Source organism: Oncorhynchus mykiss, chromosome 24 (genome assembly GCF_057628025.1).
Source record: "Oncorhynchus mykiss isolate SJ-2025 chromosome 24, ASM5762802v1, whole genome shotgun sequence".
In the NCBI taxonomy this organism is placed as follows: Eukaryota; Metazoa; Chordata; class Actinopteri; order Salmoniformes; family Salmonidae; genus Oncorhynchus; species Oncorhynchus mykiss.
In genome coordinates, this window is record NC_143045.1 from 8,725,552 (window position 1) to 8,744,526 (window position 18,975).

Genomic DNA, 18,975 nt, shown 5'->3' on the forward strand with positions numbered 1-18,975 from the left:
CTGGGTAGGTGGGAATGTGACTGGGTGTGGGAAAAGGTGAGGGTTACTGTGAGGGTCTGGGCAGGTGGGAATGTGACTGGGTGTGGGAAAAGGTGAGGGTTACTGTGAGGGTCTGGGTAGGTGGGAATGTGACTGGGTGTGGGAAAAGGTGAGGGTTACTGTGAGGGTCTGGGTAGGTGGGAATGTGACTGGGTGTGGGAAAAGGTGAGGGTTACTGTGGGGGTCTGGGTAGGTGGGAATGTGACTGGGTGTGGGAAAAGGTGAGGGTTACTGTGAGGGTCTGGGTAGGTGGGAATGTGACTGGGTGTGGGAAAAGGTGAGGGTTACTGTGAGGGTCTGGGTAGGTGGGAATGTGACTGGGTGTGGGAAAAGGTGAGGGTTACTGTGAGGGTCTGGGTAGGTGGGAATGTGACTGGGTGTGGGAAAAGGTGAGGGTTACTGTGAGGGTCTGGGTAGGTGGGAATGTGACTGGGTGTGGGAAAAGGTGAGGGTTACTGTGAGGGTCTGGGTAGGTGGGAATGTGACTGGGTGTGGGAAAAGGTGAGGGTTACTGTGAGGGTCTGGGTAGGTGGGAATGTGACTGGGTGTGGGAATAGGTGAGGGTTACTGTGAGGGTCTGGGTAGGTGGGAATGTGACTGGGTGTGGGAAAAGGTGAGGGTTACTGTGAGGGTCTGGGTAGGTGGGAATGTGACTGGGTGTGGGAAAAGGTGAGGGTTACTGTGAGGGTCTGGGTAGGTGGGAATGTGACTGGGTGTGGGAAAAGGTGAGGGTTACTGTGAGGGTCTGGGTAGGTGGGAATGTGACTGGGTGTGGGAAAAGGTGAGGGTTACTGTGAGGGTCTGGGTAGGTGGGAATGTGACTGGGTGTGGGAAAAGGTGAGGGTTACTGTGAGGGTCTGGGTAGGTGGGAATGTGACTGGGTGTGGGAAAAGGTGAGGGTTACTGTGAGGGTCTGGGTAGGTGGGAATGTGAATGGGTGTGGGAAAAGGTGAGGGTTACTGTGAGGGTCTGGGTAGGTGGGAATGTGACTGGGTGTGGGAAAAGGTGAGGGTTACTGTGAGGGTCTGGGCAGGTGGGAATGTGACTGGGTGTGGGAAAAGGTGAGGGTTACTGTGAGGGTCTGGGCAGGTGGGAATGTGACTGGGTGTGGGAAAAGGTGAGGGTTACTGTGAGGGTCTGGGCAGGTGGGAATGTGACTGGGTGTGGGAAAAGGTGAGGGTTACTGTGAGGGTCTGGGTAGGTGGGAATGTGACTGGGTGTGGGAAAAGGTGAGGGTTACTGTGAGGGTCTGGGTAGGTGGGAATGTGACTGGGTGTGGGAAAAGGTGAGGGTTACTGTGAGGGTCTGGGTAGGTGGGAATGTGACTGGGTGTGGGAAAAGGTGAGGGTTACTGTGAGGGTCTGGGTAGGTGGGAATGTGACTGGGTGTGGGAAAAGGTGAGGGTTACTGTGAGGGTCTGGGTAGGTGGGAATGTGACTGGGTGTGGGAAAAGGTGAGGGTTACTGTGAGGGTCTGGGTAGGTGGGAATGTGACTGGGTGTGGGAAAAGGTGAGGGTTACTGTGAGGGTCTGGGTAGGTGGGAATGTGACTGGGTGTGGGAAAAGGTGAGGGTTACTGTGAGGGTCTGGGTAGGTGGGAATGTGACTGGGTGTGGGAAAAGGTGAGGGTTACTGTGAGGGTCTGGGTAGGTGGGAATGTGACTGGGTGTGGGAATAGGTGAGGGTTACTGTGAGGGTCTGGGTAGGTGGGAATGTGACTGGGTGTGGGAAAAGGTGAGGGTTACTGTGAGGGTCTGGGTAGGTGGGAATGTGACTGGGTGTGGGAAAAGGTGAGGGTTACTGTGAGGGTCTGGGTAGGTGGGAATGTGACTGGGTGTGGGAAAAGGTGAGGGTTACTGTGAGGGTCTGGGTAGGTGGGAATGTGACTGGGTGTGGGAAAAGGTGAGGGTTACTGTGAGGGTCTGGGTAGGTGGGAATGTGACTGGGTGTGGGAAAAGGTGAGGGTTACTGTGAGGGTCTGGGTAGGTGGGAATGTGACTGGGTGTGGGAAAAGGTGAGGGTTACTGTGAGGGTCTGGGTAGGTGGGAATGTGAATGGGTGTGGGAAAAGGTGAGGGTTACTGTGAGGGTCTGGGTAGGTGGGAATGTGACTGGGTGTGGGAAAAGGTGAGGGTTACTGTGAGGGTCTGGGCAGGTGGGAATGTGACTGGGTGTGGGAAAAGGTGAGGGTTACTGTGAGGGTCTGGGCTGGTGGGAATGTGACTGGGTGTGGGAAAAGGTGAGGGTTACTGTGAGGGTCTGGGTAGGTGGGAATGTGACTGGGTGTGGGAAAAGGTGAGGGTTACTGTGAGGGTCTGGGTAGGTGGGAATGTGACTGGGTGTGGGAAAAGGTGAGGGTTACTGTGAGGGTCTGGGTAGGTGGGAATGTGACTGGGTGTGGGAAAAGGTGAGGGTTACTGTGAGGGTCTGGGTAGGTGGGAATGTGACTGGGTGTGGGAAAAGGTGAGGGTTACTGTGAGGGTCTGGGTAGGTGGGAATGTGACTGGGTGTGGGAAAAGGTGAGGGTTAGTGTGAGGGTCTGGGCAGGTGGGAATGTGACTGGGTGTGGGAAAAGGTGAGGGTTACTGTGAGGGTCTGGGTAGGTGGGAATGTGACTGGGTGTGGGAAAAGGTGAGGGTTACTGTGAGGGTCTGGGTAGGTGGGAATGTGACTGGGTGTGGGAAAAGGTGAGGGTTACTGTGAGGGTCTGGGTAGGTGGGAATGTGACTGGGTGTGGGAAAAGGTGAGGGTTACTGTGAGGGTCTGGGTAGGTGGGAATGTGACTGGGTGTGGGAAAAGGTGAGGGTTACTGTGAGGGTCTGGGTAGGTGGGAATGTGACTGGGTGTGGGAAAAGGTGAGGGTTACTGTGAGGGTCTGGGTAGGTGGGAATGTGACTGGGTGTGGGAAAAGGTGAGGGTTACTGTGAGGGTCTGGGCAGGTGGGAATGTGACTGGGTGTGGGAAAAGGTGAGGGTTACTGTGAGGGTCTGGGTGGGTGGGAATGTGACTGGGTGTGGGAAAAGGTGAGGGTTACTGTGAGGGTCTGGGTAGGTGGGAATGTGACTGGGTGTGGGAAAAGGTGAGGGTTACTGTGAGGGTCTGGGTAGGTGGGAATGTGACTGGGTGTGGGAAAAGGTGAGGGTTACTGTGAGGGTCTGGGTAGGTGGGAATGTGACTGGGTGTGGGAAAAGGTGAGGGTTACTGTGAGGGTCTGGGTAGGTGGGAATGTGACTGGGTGTGGGAAAAGGTGAGGGTTACTGTGAGGGTCTGGGTAGGTGGGAATGTGACTGGGTGTGGGAAAAGGTGAGGGTTACTGTGAGGGTCTGGGTAGGTGGGAATGTGACTGGGTGTGGGAAAAGGTGAGGGTTACTGTGAGGGTCTGGGTAGGTGGGAATGTGACTGGGTGTGGGAAAAGGTGAGGGTTACTGTGAGGGTCTGGGTAGGTGGGAATGTGACTGGGTGTGGGAATAGGTGAGGGTTACTGTGAGGGTCTGGGTAGGTGGGAATGTGACTGGGTGTGGGAAAAGGTGAGGGTTACTGTGAGGGTCTGGGTAGGTGGGAATGTGACTGGGTGTGGGAAAAGGTGAGGGTTACTGTGAGGGTCTGGGTAGGTGGGAATGTGACTGGGTGTGGGAAAAGGTGAGGGTTACTGTGAGGGTCTGGGTAGGTGGGAATGTGACTGGGTGTGGGAAAAGGTGAGGGTTACTGTGAGGGTCTGGGTAGGTGGGAATGTGACTGGGTGTGGGAAAAGGTGAGGGTTACTGTGAGGGTCTGGGTAGGTGGGAATGTGACTGGGTGTGGGAAAAGGTGAGGGTTACTGTGAGGGTCTGGGTAGGTGGGAATGTGAATGGGTGTGGGAAAAGGTGAGGGTTACTGTGAGGGTCTGGGTAGGTGGGAATGTGACTGGGTGTGGGAAAAGGTGAGGGTTACTGTGAGGGTCTGGGCAGGTGGGAATGTGACTGGGTGTGGGAAAAGGTGAGGGTTACTGTGAGGGTCTGGGCTGGTGGGAATGTGACTGGGTGTGGGAAAAGGTGAGGGTTACTGTGAGGGTCTGGGTAGGTGGGAATGTGACTGGGTGTGGGAAAAGGTGAGGGTTACTGTGAGGGTCTGGGTAGGTTGGAATGTGACTGGGTGTGGGAAAAGGTGAGGGTTACTGTGAGGGTCTGGGTTGGTGGGAATGTGACTGGGTGTGGGAAAAGGTGAGGGTTACTGTGAGGGTCTGGGTAGGTGGGAATGTGACTGGGTGTGGGAAAAGGTGAGGGTTACTGTGAGGGTCTGGGTAGGTGGGAATGTGACTGGGTGTGGGAAAAGGTGAGGGTTACTGTGAGGGTCTGGGCAGGTGGGAATGTGACTGGGTGTGGGAAAAGGTGAGGGTTACTGTGAGGGTCTGGGTAGGTGGGAATGTGACTGGGTGTGGGAAAAGGTGAGGGTTACTGTGAGGGTCTGGGTAGGTGGGAATGTGACTGGGTGTGGGAAAAGGTGAGGGTTACTGTGAGGGTCTGGGTAGGTGGGAATGTGACTGGGTGTGGGAAAAGGTGAGGGTTACTGTGAGGGTCTGGGTAGGTGGGAATGTGACTGGGTGTGGGAAAAGGTGAGGGTTACTGTGAGGGTCTGGGTAGGTGGGAATGTGACTGGGTGTGGGAAAAGGTGAGGGTTACTGTGAGGGTCTGGGTAGGTGGGAATGTGACTGGGTGTGCTGTCTTTTTGAAAATATTTTTGTTTTATTTAAGTCAGCAAAAACATCAACTTCTTAATTTACAACAAGGGCCTATGTGGGAATGGTTGACTATGATCAACCTGAACACAGGCATGCCAATAGTAGTTAATGTAGTTGACACAGTGGAAAAGTGCAGCAGCAACGGCCCTTGAGTGTCTCTGCTTTGGTGAAGAGCTCCGGGACCAAACGTAATTCCCCAGCTCTATTTTCACCCTATGAGGAGTTTAATTTGCCTGGACTTTTTTGCCGAAAGTAAATTAAAATAGTGGGAGTCAATGGGAAGTCCTCGTAAATATAGGCGTGCGTGTGTATTGTGTATGTGTGCTAGCGTACTAACGGTCGGACTACCTACGCGTACATGCCAGATTGGGAGTCGGTGTACACATTTTAAGCCTTTATTTTGTGATTGACAGCCCGACAGAGCGTAATCAGAGGCCGACAATGCTGGGTATTCTCGAACCGCCAGAACATCCGCTTACATAATAGGCTTTGATAGGACTGGTGTACACGACGTCTTTTCAGAAGGAAATTCCCGAGATCGACGTATCAGTTGGGAAGGCTAAGGGTTAAGGGAAGGCTTATTCTGAGAACCCTGTCAAAACAGACTGGTAGAGGCCAGAGGAACGCCATGGGAACACAGTCAGAAACCACAACGACAGGAAGAGCCAGCGATACAGCCAGGCAGAGAGCGCAAGAGGGATTGGGCTTTGGCAGGGCGGATATCCTCCTCACACTACTGTTAAGCTCTCTTTGGTCCCCGAGTTTGAGTTTTAGAATGGCGCTTTTACACAAGAGACTATCTAAGAGATATCAATGTGCTCTGTCTGTGTCTTACAGTGGTATTGCATGACTAACGTAAGGTGTTTTCTTCCCCCTGTCTTTCGTTTCACGTGCTCTGTTTACAGGTCTTCAGGGTGGCCACTGTGTGTCTGGGCAGCCCCGCTGACTCCATTTATTGGGAATACAGAGACAAGGACAAGAACTTCCACCGCATGGGCCCCCTTTCCCCTCAGCAGTTCTACAAGGAGCTGGTCAAGCCCCTCTACAACATTCAGGACAAGGTCAACTTTTTACCCAGCTTTATTGGTTTATTTGAATAAAATATCAATATCGGCTTTGAGTTGATCGTAATGAATTATTACAAGAGCTAATCATTATTAGGGCCGTGAGTTTTTCCCCTGTGGTTGAAAAATTCCTGAAGTTCCTGGAAACTTTGGGCGTTTTCTGAATTTTTGCGACCCAGGAAAAGCACCGTGGCCCAGTTAGTCTATATTAGACCAAGGGTTGGAGTCAGGAATAATGCCCTCTCTTTCCGTGTTTGTTGATGAGCTGAGTCTAACCTCTGTTCTCCCTCCCCCGTCCCCACAGGTCTGTCTGGTGAATGACCCGCGGCCTCAGAACCCCTATGAGAAGTTGTATAGCGTTGAGTTCCTGGGCAACATGGTGGGCGGACACAACACCCTGTACAATAACCAGCCCATCCAGCTACTCAAAAAGGCCGCCGCAGACTCCATCAAAGAGGGAGAGGTACTGTGTGTGAGCGTGTCCAGGAAGTTAGATCATGGCTACGTCTGACAACTGAGCGAGTGTGCAAGGAGACGACCTGTAACGCATGTTTCTCTCCCTCTTTCTCTCTCTCTCCCTCTCTCTCTCGTAGGCTGTGTGGTTCGGTTGCGACGTGGGCAAGCATTTCCATGGAAAACTGGGCATCAATGACATGAATGTGTGAGTTTTACGAGAGAGAGGCGAACATGTGTCAACATCGCATGTATAACTCACTATAAGTCAGATCTTTGTGTGTGTGTGTGTGCGTGTGTGCGTGCATGCGTGTGTGTGTGTGAGTTCTCATCCTGTCCCTCCCTGTGTTCCCCCGTCTCTCAGGTTCAACCATGAGTTGGTGTTCGGTGTGTCCATAAAGAACCTGTCCAAGGCAGAGAGGCTGATTTTCGGAGACTCCCTCATGACACACGCCATGATCCTCACCGCTGTCACCGACAAGGTAGCACACACAGTACACACACGTATGTACACACACACACACATACGTACACGCCGCATTTGAGTGTTCCCCAGTGACTCTGCACCAAAGGCGTCCAGTGTGGTGTTTACAGTCGTTTGAATCGACTTCATGTTTTAAAATGGCTGTCAATTTCCCCCCCTGTATGTGAACCCCACCTGTCTCCTCGTTCTCCTCAGAACAGCTGGACAGGGCCCTAGGCTACACAACGTAGGAGTTACCAGTCCTGCCCTGCACCCCACTAGGAATCCTGCCCTCCTCTCTTACTAATGGACATACTGTATCATTTGCTGAATATACTTCCACCATGTATAGTGTACTTCATGTATGACGGGCATAAATCAGAAAACACAGACTGATTTGGACTTCTTCTCCATTTGCTGGGTACATCTGCCTCCTGATAATCACACATTTTGATTGAGCTCTGTCTCTCTCTCTCTCTCGTTCTCCCTTTCGCTCACTCTAGCAGGAGGAAAAGGATGGAGGTTATGAGAAGTGGAGGGTGGAGAACTCCTGGGGGGACGACCGTGGGAATAAAGGTGAGAGCGCTGAGTCGGCCAGAGGTCAGAGGTCAGAGGAGGAGAGGGCCCGTTCTCACGCAGCCTTGTGATGTCTGTCTGCCTCTCGCAACACGAGAGCCCCTCTAGGTCTGCTTGAGCCGAGCTATGTGAAAGCCCAGACCCCTCGTCTCTCTTCTCTCTCACACCACAGGGCGTCAGTGTACAATCACCGGGACAGTTGAATTTCCTGTCAGGTCGATTGAATTTGAAGTAGGATTAGCTCCCTCCCCACCCGCCTGGCTTTGTTTTTGAATTTATAATTGACTAGGTGTGGAGGGCTGGTTTGGTTTGGGGTTAGTTTTGCGGCATCCACTCATGTCTGGCCCCCTACCGTAGCTTTGTCTGTTATGGCTATGAACCCCAGAGGGAGAGAAGGCACAACAACGGGGATGTTTCCCAGACAACGGCCCTTTGTCCCTCTCACAACACAACAGTACGCCATTTTGTTTCAGCCTCCCGACTTCCTCTGTGTGGAAGAGTCCGGCTCAGACACTGTCATACTACAGGCCTGGGTTCAAATAGTATTTTTCTTCTTCCATCCAGTGCCACTAAAACATTTGAAAGGAAACAAATACTGAACCCTCCTCTGTTGGGACTGTGTGGCTTTTTACCGAAAATATGTAATTATCCACCATTCCCCCCCCTCTCTCTTTCTCTCTCCCCCTCTGTCTTCCTCTCCCCCCCCCCCCCCCCCCCCCTCTCTCCTCTCTCCCTCTCCCTCTCCATCTCTATGCACCCTGTGCTCTGCATTCCAGTGCAGATTATTTGGGTTTTGTTATGTAGTTCCACTTCCTGGTCAATGACTTCATGTCATCTGCATATTGAAAATGTGAAAGGCCTAACACTTTGGTGCCTCCTCAAATCAACTGTATTTCACGCATATTCCATAAACATCCACGCAGATGGGAGAAAGCCTTCATATCCGCTCTCTTCCCTCTCGGATGTATTAATACATTTATTGAAAACAAACGGTGTGGAGGACGCGCGGCGGTGAGCACCGCTTGATGGACAGCTGGGGACGGGGAGGGAGGACATGTCAACGCCACGGCGGACGGAGAAAATGTGTGTTCGCAAGGTTTTGAGGGTTATCGTCTATCCAATCGCCAGTAATATTTTGTTTCCCCCAAGAGGATCCCACCTAATTAACACCGTGGTGCCTGGTGCAAACTGCCCAAACCCTCCAAACGCCAGGGCTTTTCTCAAGATGGATTATTATGGCCTCAGAGTGCACTATTTGTACCTTTCCGCGATTACTATACAAATATGGGGAATGTGGGCCAATCTGACATGTGATATTTCATTGTGACAGACTGTTTATAGGCTAGAGATGCCCTTCTCAACACACCTCTGGGATTCTACACCGACCCTTTTACAGCTACTTCGGTATAGTGAGACACAATATTTGTACTGGCTATTGCAATTCCCTTGTTAACATATCACGTTACCGGGCAGACTATGGACACACTCTTATATCTGCTATTACATTTACGTTGGTGACGTCGTCGCAGATAGGTTTGGGAAATAATGTTGACGGTATGGCGAACTAAGGAGGTGATGGAAACAGGATGTGCTGCAGACAGTGCTCGCTCTAGCAGTCTGTGACCCCTATTGCTGAGAACTGTTCAGCTGTACTATGGGATCTAAAGCAGATAAACTCCACCCACAGCTCTCCCTGTAAGACGAGGTAGGACACATCTGCAGTCCCGTGAAGACAAATAATGCCGCTATACGAAACCGCCGCCCGACACGCACACATCTTTCCTGGAAACTGGAAAGGAAGAACACGCAGAGTGAACACACAGGACGGATAACACCCAAGACGAATAACACCCAGGACGGATAACACCCAGAACGGATAACACACAGAACGAATAACACACAGAACAAATAACACCCAGAACGGATAACACCCAGAACGGATAACACCCAGAACGGATAACACCCAGAACGGATAACACACAGAACAAATAACACACTGAACGAATAACACACAGAACGGATAACACACAGAACGGATAACACACAGAACACAGAACGAATAACACCCAGAACGAATAACACCCAGAACGGATAACACACAGAACGGATAACACACAGAACGGATAACACCCAGAACGGATAACACACAGAACGGATAACACACAGAACGGATAACACCCAGAACGGATAACACACAGAACGGATAACACACAGAACACAGAACGAATACTACCCAGAATGAATAACACCCAGAACGAATAACCCCCAGAACGAATAACACATAGAACCTGGGGTATTGTTTTGAGCTGAGGTACGTTTTTCTGAGGTCCCTGTGACGTCATCGATAATGCAACTTTTCAGCGGGGGAGGGATGCGCTCTAGACACTACCCGGGTCCAGGGATGAGAGGAAAACCAAACAGTGGTCACAATCTGGTCTAGTCCCCAGCTCTGACCGTTACACAATCCCGTATAACCACAGGATCGCATTCATTAGGCACCAAATGGAAAAAAGCTGTCTGAAACACGGAGAGACCACCTGGACTTGTCCAATAAGAAACATTAGTTGGAAAATGTTTTAAAACGTTTTCTGCTGCGTGCCCAAATGAACCATCCCGTGCCTGCTCAAATCCCAAATCTATTGCCACGTGGACAGATTGGAGCTGTTCCTCTCCCTGTCTGTAATCTGGGTTGTTAGTTTGTTCAGACAGGCCCATTGCCCTTGTAGATAAATAAGAACACTGTATGAGGAATGCCCCTATTGTCATTAAACATCCTGCTCTCGCCGCTCTAATCTCTTCATATCAAGTGTTTTATATGCTGTTCTTTATGATTTGATGTACTCTCGGTCACCCTGTCTATGAGAGCGAGGCCATGGCCTGTGTCTGTACGTGTTTTCAGGGCCAAGGTCTCAGAGTGGAATCGTGTACACTGAAAGTTGTGTTTTTGGGCTTGTTATGAAAATGTATTAGAGCAGGATGAAGTGGCATTCGAGATATTCTTTCATCTTTTTTGGATGGGAAGGATAAAGTGGCCTAATGCTGTGTTAATGAATAAAATTACGTGTGTCGGTCAGTCCCTCCCTTGCAATCTGGAGATTTATTGGGCTGGGGTGTGCGAGGTGAGGACAGAAGTGTGGGACAGACTTGCATTTAAAATGCGTCCTGCTTTGCTTGCTTGGTGCAATGGAACAAATAGAAACGTCCCAAAAGTGCAAACCCAGCCCACCTGGCACGCCATGCAGGCTAAAGAAAACCAGTCCAAGCCATGCATTTGAAAGATTTCAAATAGTATTTAAACCCAGGTGTTGCGTGGGTCAGACAGACAGGGTGAGGGGTCCGTCCTTCCTTCCCTCTCCCTGTGGAACAATAGGTCTGAGGCCAGGGGTGTCCACTGGGGCCAGGGGCATTCCACTGAAGTACAGGGTGAGTCACTGGTACTGCTGTTGGCTAGGGGATTTCAGACTGACTGGTCTTAGAGACGTTAATCAAGACTAATGATTCCTGAGAAGAAACTCCAGCGGCACGTCGGGGATCTCGACGCTCCACAGATTGAGTGGATCTTATACCAACAATCTCAATTACACCTTCATCCAGTCTTTTGTAACCTTCTAACTGTATGAATTAACCCTGTGTGTGTGTGTGTGTGTGTGTGCAGGTTACCTAATCATGACCGACGAGTGGTTCTCTGAATACGTGTACGAGGTGGTCGTGGACAAGAAGTACCTGGCCCCCGAGGTGCTGGAAGTAATGCAGAAGGAGCCCATCGTCCTTCCTGCCTGGGACCCAATGGGAGCCTTGGCCTTGTAACTATGGAAACAGAGGGTGCCATCCCACCCACCTGGTCTCAGCCCTGGTCTGTTTGACTCCGCCCCATCTCTCTGGTTTTACTCCTCCATAGACTTCCACCCACCACAGCCTGTTCTCTAGACAAATAATAAAAGTCGGGTTTTTTTACTGGAAAAACACACGTCTTCTTTTGGCCATTTTGTTTTGTCCATGTCCTCTTTTGCTTCTCTCCGCCACCAGGCACCAGCAGAGTTTATTGCAATTCAGTTTTTGTTGTTGTGTGTCCTCTGGCTTCATAAACATTCTGTGGTATTTAGAAAGCTGTGGGGTTGTTAAAAGGTCTGTATGTACCATCTCTTTGTTAGGGCTGGTTCAGGGTCACGTCCTATGTAAGTAGTCCATCCCAGAGACACACACATCCACCCCACCAGCCCTAGCTGTATTATTGAGGCCCAGCGTAATGCCATCCCTTCCTCTCTGCTAGCTTCCCTAGGTCAGAGTTCAACCCAGAGCAGCCAGACGAGAGTGAGGTGTGTGAGAGAGAGTTAGGCAGGGGTGTCAGGAAGCAGCGTACCAGTCGCCCGCCCTCAAACCCCCCCCAGCCATGGTCCAATCCGGTGAGTTATCGTCCACTGACAGAAGGGGAAGTGCCAGTTCAGCACACCAGTATCCAGGGGAGCATAATATCACAACTATGACGGGTTCAGTCAGAGTTTAGTGGTGGTGGTCAGACTAGTATGTTTTGATGAGTAAGCAGTAGGGGGAACTCAACTCCCAACACATTCAGTTCAGCTCATGTGGATAGAGACAGTGATTACGCACAAGCTCCCCCCTGTGAACTTGCCCCTGCTGCTCCTCGCCGTATGCCTTGCATTACTGTGAGCTCTGCCTGGAATGAGGTGACAGAAGGGCCGGCAGGCTGGAGCTCGGAGGATGGGGGTCAGGAGGGGTCAGCTCAGTCCCCTGGAATCCCAGCCGTGTGAGGCGTACCACAGCCACCCGTCACTCCTCTCACCCCACTATTAAATCATTACAACTCCCAGAGATCCCCCGAACCGACAAACGCAGGAACGGCCGGCAATTGACCCCGACCCCTGAATTCCAACCCTCCTGAGTGGCCGAACACAGGGGCAGTACATTTCCCATGGGGTCAGACGGAAGAGAGGGCGAGTGTGTGTGTGTCCCTTACCGTTGAACTCCACACAAACATGAACACAGCGTGTGTAAAAGTCCACCTTCCTTTCCCTCTGTGGTCCACTGGCTTTCTCTCTTGGCTCCTTCATTTGCGTCACAACCCCTGTCTCACTTTTCACCAGGTCTCCCCTGTTGGCACATAAGAGACTTGTTTTTGAATGTCCCAGTGCAGATTTCTCCTGTAAGTAGGGAGCACTGTATAAGTGGAACATGTGGACGTGAGAACCATTCAGGTGCGTACTGGCAGCCCTCTCACCTTAGGTTCCTGTTTATGGATCATCTCAAGTCTGAGGAGGAGTGCTGATCTCCGATCAGTTTTGCCTTTTAGATCATAATAGATCAAAATTGATATTCAGTGGATGGGAGGGGGGGGGGGGGGGCTGATCCTAGATCAGCACACCTACTTAGAGGCTTGTGTGACTAAACACAATAGAGGAGCAACACAGTAAAGCTGTCAGATCTCTTGTTTCACTATTTCTTCGGGGAGGTTGATGTTAATCTCTCCGTTGAGTTTGTTTGGTATGTTTAGCAGCGTTAAGAGTTTGGAGGGGATGGAATGGTTTTTTTCACATAGGCTGCTGGAGAGTTACACACACACAAAGGCATGAACATACACACACACACACACACTCCATCATGAACACACACGCAGAGTTAGTTTCCATATGAGGGGCTTTGGGGCCAGCTGGGCCCAGGATTGAGATGTAGTAGAGAGGCTGTTAAGGGGCTTTTAGGTGCTGTACCTTTTCCTTGGCAGCACTGAGTAGCAAATATGTAGCTTTGTAGTTTAGCCTCCCCCTGTGTTCCCAGAGAGAGATTCCAAGAAATTCCACTTCATCTTTTCAGGGCTTTGTCTGACTGACCTGATCGTGATGGGAGTCTGGATGGTGACTTATTCAACACTTAATACACACACAGCCCGCTTATTCAAGACTCATATTATGCCCTCCAATTCTCCGACTTTCCCTGGCTCTGATGGACTAGTAGATGTCCTGACGTCACCACTACCGAGGATTTACACTCGCACTCGCAGCAGCACCCCCACACTGGTTAAGAGTGAGGCGTTGTGAGTATCTCTGTTTAAAAATAGTCATGATTACAAGGACTGTGTTGTCTTCTGTGTGTGACTCTCTCTCTCTCTGTGGGCCTCCAGTGACTGGACTTGGAAGTCCCTACCCTAGAGACTTAACCCTGACGAAGGGGGGGCGTTCGTTACACACGTACACACACATGGTGTATGATAGTCTAATGCAGGTGGTTGTAAGAGGAGTCAGGGATAGCCCCACTGCCTCTCAGCCAGGCTCTTTCTTTCCCTTTCAGAACTATGCGTCTTGGATTAAGAGCAAGGGATCCCTGCACTGGCAAAAGCTGTGTGTGTGCGCGTGCGTGCGTGTGTGTGTGCGTGCGTGTGTGTGCGTGCGTGTGTGTGTGTGTCTCTAATCAAGGCAAAGTAGAATGTGGCCTTGGGGAAGCCTAGCTTTGTCCAGTGTGTATCCGTGCCCTGCTTCTCCAGGATGCTGAGTCGGGACTGGGAGTGAGCTGGACGTCTATGGACAGCAGAGCTGGTTGCTGGTCCCGGCAGCACCCAACTTCACCCCAGGTAGGACACACCTCTCTTTCTCCCTCTCAGTCGCCATTCTATGCTATCCACAGCTTGGACCTGACCTATTGCTACAGTAGAATTGATTTTGTTCCAATTCCACCTCATTTTTTTCCACTGTACCGGACCAAGACTAACACACATTCATATGTACAGGGAATAGAATGAAATACTGAATGAAAATGTTACCTAGGATATAATACATACTGTATGAGTACACAACAACATATGTTTTTTGACTCACCAGGGAGAATCAATGGAGATTACTGTAGGCATGTTTTATAGGATCCAGGTAGTGCTTGTGGAGCCCTTCATATCTGCTGGGGATTATTGCCGATTTAGTTATTCTGTTATTCAACCTCCTAATCATATACCATGGTTGTGTATGACCGTTGTTGGATTTTCAATGAGTCTTGCTATAATGACCGCAGTACGTTCTATATGTTTGTCTCGAATAGAACAGCACCTTTAGTCCCAGCCCCTGTGTTGCTGTAATGGTAAGACCGAGTGAGTGCAGTTCCTCTGAGCTGTACCAGAGGGAGCTCTTTTCTCCCTGAGCCGCGTCGGCCGGGACAATCCCAACCTGTTGTGTTGACAAGAAGTATTCCGTCTAGACAGACCGAGGGCCTAGAGGGAGAGGAGAGAGGAGAAGTAGAGGACGGAGAGAGAGTGTCTCAGGGGGTTGGGTTGTAAGCAAAAAGACACATTTTACGTTCTCTGCGAGATAGTAGGGAGGGCGGTGAGAGGGAGAGAAACGATACGTGGTAGTTTTTATCTAGCTTCGTTGGACACACGGACTAAGTCGCTCTGGATAAGAACTTCTGGTAAATTAAAATGGGAGGGAGACGGAAGGGAGGGAGGGGGAGGAGGGAAGGGAGGGAGTGAGAGGGGGAGGAGGGCACGGAGAGACAGCGAAAGAGGAGGGGAGGAGAGAGTGAGGGGGGAAGAGGGCAGGGAGAGAGGGAGAGGGGGAGGAGGGAACAGAGAGAGTGAGATGGGGAGGAGGGAACGGCAAGAGAGAGGGGAGGGGAGGAGAGAGAGGTGGAAGAGGACAGGGAGATGAAGAGATTAGGCTCCTAACTTGCTGATAGAGGGCAGCTGCCAGTGATTGTAATTGAAGAGATGAAATGATCCCATGGCTGGCTCCCTCCCTGCCTACAATGTCCCCTAGTCCTCTTGTGTTTTCTGGCTAATCTTACCTTCTCGATCGATCTCCCTCTCTGTCTGTCACTACCGCCCTACCGACCTCTCTCTCTCTACCTCTCTCTCTCTGTCTCTCTACCTCTGTCTCTCTCTGTCTGCCTTTCTCTCTCAACTCTTATGTTCCCCTCGATATGTACACATTTCCCTCTTCCTTAGAAATTAGATTTCTCTCTCACGTGGCACACACAGAGACATACTTGCTCACACATGAGTGTCAGAAGGTTCAGATATTAATGAGAGTGCTGCCTTGTCCCATGCTGTTAGGAGTCCTAGCCTCCTTGCATAAATCCTTGTTTTTCTTTCCTACTCTACGGTGGAGATGTGTGGAGATTTTTTTTTTTACAGCTATTCCTCAGTTTCACTAAGCTAGCTGGGGTTGCTCAAGACCCAATATGACTGATTCTGTATGTGGGAACCACATTTAGTCAGAGGAAACTGCAAAACACTTTTTAAATAGTTCAAAGGTTAAGATGCTTGTCCTCGAAGTCTACAGGAGATCAAGGGGCCTCAGTAACCATAAATGGATGGAATCATAATGCATAAATTCCATTAAGTAGACCTTTTTAGATATGAAACAATAGAGAGCATTGCTATCTTCTAGCCAGCAGGGTGAGGTTAGGTATCCATACCGGATCTGCCCAGTTCAGACCGGGAGATGGTGGGGAGCATCACCAACGAAGAGGCGAGATGAGGGAGTGCACCTACCTGGCATGGCACACTTGGCATTTTCCAAACACTTCTTTATCTGGATGTATTCCAAGGAACTGGGAAACACACTCTGAGGGGCGGTTGGAGAGCGGACACCTGTTAGCTGATTGTGTTTTAGACAGATGCAGCGAAGGCCTTTTCAGACTGCTGATGCCTAATGGCTTCCTGTAGGTCTTTGTTTGCGTTTGTTTGGGAAGGGCACGAGGTGGGCACTGACAAATCAAATGTCCAACAACACCATGACAGGGGTAGTTCTGATATGCTTCCTGTAAGTGCTTGTTTTATTGTGTGTGTGTGGGTGTTGGGTGTGTGTGTGTGTTGGGTGTTGTTTTTCCCAGGGGATAAGCACACTATCCTTCAATCTGTCGTTCGGCGTATGGGTTCCTATCGCGGACTACTTCCTACCGCTTGGTGATTGGCTTGTTATTTTTAGTCCGGAGAGCTGAGTGAGATTGAAGATGCATTTGGACTGGTCATCTGTTGTTCTTCTGCGTTGCTGTGTAACGTGCAACGCTGCTCATCCAGCACTTCAGACCGACTCCCATTTACGTCATGTCACTATTCACTTTTTGTTTACAGTACTTGGTTATTTTGAGAGGAATGCGTAGCCTACAACTCAACTCCTCTTTGTGGCTGGAGATGTTTGCGAAACCAGGCAATAGTCTTGCCAGGTGGAATGAGACAACCATTCGCAAATGGGGGAAGAGGGGGCCAACAGGTCAATGGGAAAGGAGGATAGTGTCCGGTTGAGAGTGACAGCTCCTTCAGAGAAACCCCTTCACCGCCAAATACATCTTGATAAGCACATTAGCTCGGCAAACTGCTCATCATGTCACTCTTAGACGTCTTCCTATTCTGTCTCGAAAACCAATTGTCTATTTAAGCCAAGTTCTCGGTAAGTTTTAGTTTTCAGATTCGTCAACATGCTCTCTCAGGACTTTTTTTTATCCCTTAGTAGCACTATCTGGCTTTCTATTTCTGGACCCTACCTTTTTAATATTTCGGGTCAAACATGATTTATCTACAGCCCTGGTTGTATTATGACAGATGAAGTTCATGGGCAAACGATTCAGCTGAGAAGAACAGCTAAGTTGCTCACCGTTGAGCGTTTTCAGCCTGCAGACTCGATGGAGCTGCTGAAAGTTGTCTGGGGCCGCCCGTCAATTTATCTGTCAGGGATTTAGAGTGTGAGAAGGATGTCTGAGGACACGCTCTGTGTTGTGTTCACAGCTAGCCATGGGGACGAGGGGATGCTTTTGACGGCGGCTGTTAAAGCAACACAGAGAGGGGGGGGGGGGGACTCCGTAAGGTGAGACCAACAATGGCCTCGGGAAATCGTCCCCTATTTATCGTCTTCAATATTCCATAGCTGAAGAGGAGCGTAGATTGCCTGTCTGGCGATGACAGGCGGATAGCGGTGCAGCTACCAGATGTCTGGAACTTTATCCAGGTTGTCCAACAACAACACAAAATGATTTGTGCATGTAGCCGTGTACATATAGTACTGCACGTTTTTTCCCACGTAGATGGAAATGATGCCAAAAGCGAAGTAAGCCGTAAGACAATATGATTGTGTATAGGAGAGATAGAGAAGGAGGGAGGGAGACAGACAGAGAGAGAGCGAGAGAGAGAGAGCGGAGGAAAAGGGTGTAAGAAACTCCAGCAGGGGTGTAGGGGGGAGTGTCTGTACGTGTTCTTCAGAGGGACAGTGGTGAGTACCACCCTGACGCAGACCCCCACATAACTACGGAACCGCTGCACGGTAGGGCTGCATTCTGGACATTGTGTGTGAAGTTTGTGTGTGTGTGTGTGTGTGTGTGTGTGTTTCTCCATGGTTCTATGCATATATGTGTTTGTGCCAGACCAAACGTCAACGTGTCTATAGTGTGATGATGGAAGAGGTTTGAGTGCTCTACTGGGCAAACAGTGTGTCTTGATGTGCTTGTGCATGCTTATCCTGGCAAGTTCATGCAGCGGCAGAGCATCACATAAGTTCTAGGAGGGGGACAAAAGTTCCATTGGGTTGAATTGTCTGATTTGACGCAACGTCGACTACAGTTCGTGCGCCGTAGAGACCAGATACAGTGGTGAATAGTGATGGAGATCATGTTAGGTGTTCGGCTTCCTCATTGTCTTACAACGAAAACAAGAAGTACTCCCGCTAGAAACCCCAAAGTTGTGATCATTTATTATTTTTTGGCTTCCAGAGAAGGCTAGAGTTGGTTCCTTATCCACTACTCAATATTTCTACTATACATCATTGGTCGTTTGTCTCTGTAACAGAACAATAATGCTCAGAGTTGGCGCGATGGTTGCTCTCGGTGTGTGTGGGTGTTCTTCTGTACTGACAGAATTGCAGGCTCTTTGTTAACGTAAGGTGAAGTGTTCGGTGACGGACATTGGAAGGCCCCCCCACCCCCCGCCCCCCTTATGTTATAGTGTTTTTAATGTCACGTGTACAGTACAGTGAAATGCCTTTCTTGCAAGCTTACACTATGATAACCTTGACAAAAGTGTTTTTTCTTCATAGCTCTAAGCTGCACCTATTTTCAGAACTTGTAGGATTGTGTGGGATCTGATCGCAAGGATGTTTTGGAATATGTTGTTCAGTGATTTCATTCTCAGCTGGAATATCGTTGATGATGAAGTGGTTGTTTGACGTTACTCAGTGCTGAGCTAATGTAAGTGCTGTACGGCAACCCAGCGAGTCAAAAAAGATGCTACTTTTAAAGGAAGTTTCCTTTATCTGTTGAGTTTGAACTAATTGTTACCCCCAGTGTTTATTTGTGGGTTACACTTTGCACTCTTTCTTCCAGCCGTTGTATTCTCATCTTTATTTATGAATATCTATCAAATGCTCTGCTTCCACCTCCTATATGTACTCTGTTGTCAGTCCAGGTGCCTTATGCGGCTCGGATAGGAGCATTCTGTTTGACTGATAGGGGTTATGGACTGGAATCCCATGGAGAATAGCAGGACAATTACTTTTTATAATTCCATTTGATTTAACTCTCCCTCTGCCATTAAATTCCAATTGAAGCAAACGAGTATAAACGAGGCGATTAGCTCCAAAACCTTTTTTTTCTCCCCTTCATTTTCCAAAGTTTTTTTACTCAAATCATGGGACTTTTTAAGCGGGGTATGCGGTTAACGTTTGTAAATAAAAGAATCGGC

General features: G+C 49.8%; 2 protein-coding genes across 9 annotated transcripts in view; both read left to right on the forward strand.

Moving 5' to 3' along the window:
- The window catches only part of LOC110503658 (bleomycin hydrolase), a 25,208-nt gene extending 13,935 nt beyond the window's left edge, over positions 1–11,273 (forward strand). Inside the window, exons 7-12 of one of the 2 annotated variants that reach the window (XM_021582097.3) lie at positions 5,660–5,815; positions 6,123–6,281; positions 6,412–6,479; positions 6,636–6,753; positions 7,238–7,310; positions 10,966–11,273. In XM_021582097.3, coding sequence (XP_021437772.1) covers positions 5,660–5,815; positions 6,123–6,281; positions 6,412–6,479; positions 6,636–6,753; positions 7,238–7,310; positions 10,966–11,117 — 726 coding nt within the window. In that variant the 3' untranslated portion in view covers positions 11,118–11,273. The remainder of the gene's footprint in view (positions 1–5,659; positions 5,816–6,122; positions 6,282–6,411; positions 6,480–6,635; positions 6,754–7,237; positions 7,311–10,965) is intronic. The other variant, XM_021582098.3, reaches the window with a different exon arrangement.
- LOC110503657 (sodium-dependent serotonin transporter) overlaps positions 10,997–18,975 on the forward strand; it is a 27,491-nt gene continuing 19,512 nt past the window's right edge. For 2 of the 7 annotated variants that reach the window (XM_090218217.1, XM_090218219.1), the window contains exons 1-2: positions 11,581–11,713; positions 13,611–13,890. The gene's annotated coding sequence lies outside the window, so the exon portion shown is untranslated. Of the gene's footprint in view, positions 11,714–11,852; positions 13,891–17,152; positions 17,564–18,975 lie in introns of those variants that run through there. The other 5 variants (XM_036962070.2, XM_090218216.1, XM_090218218.1 and 2 more) reach the window with 5 other exon arrangements.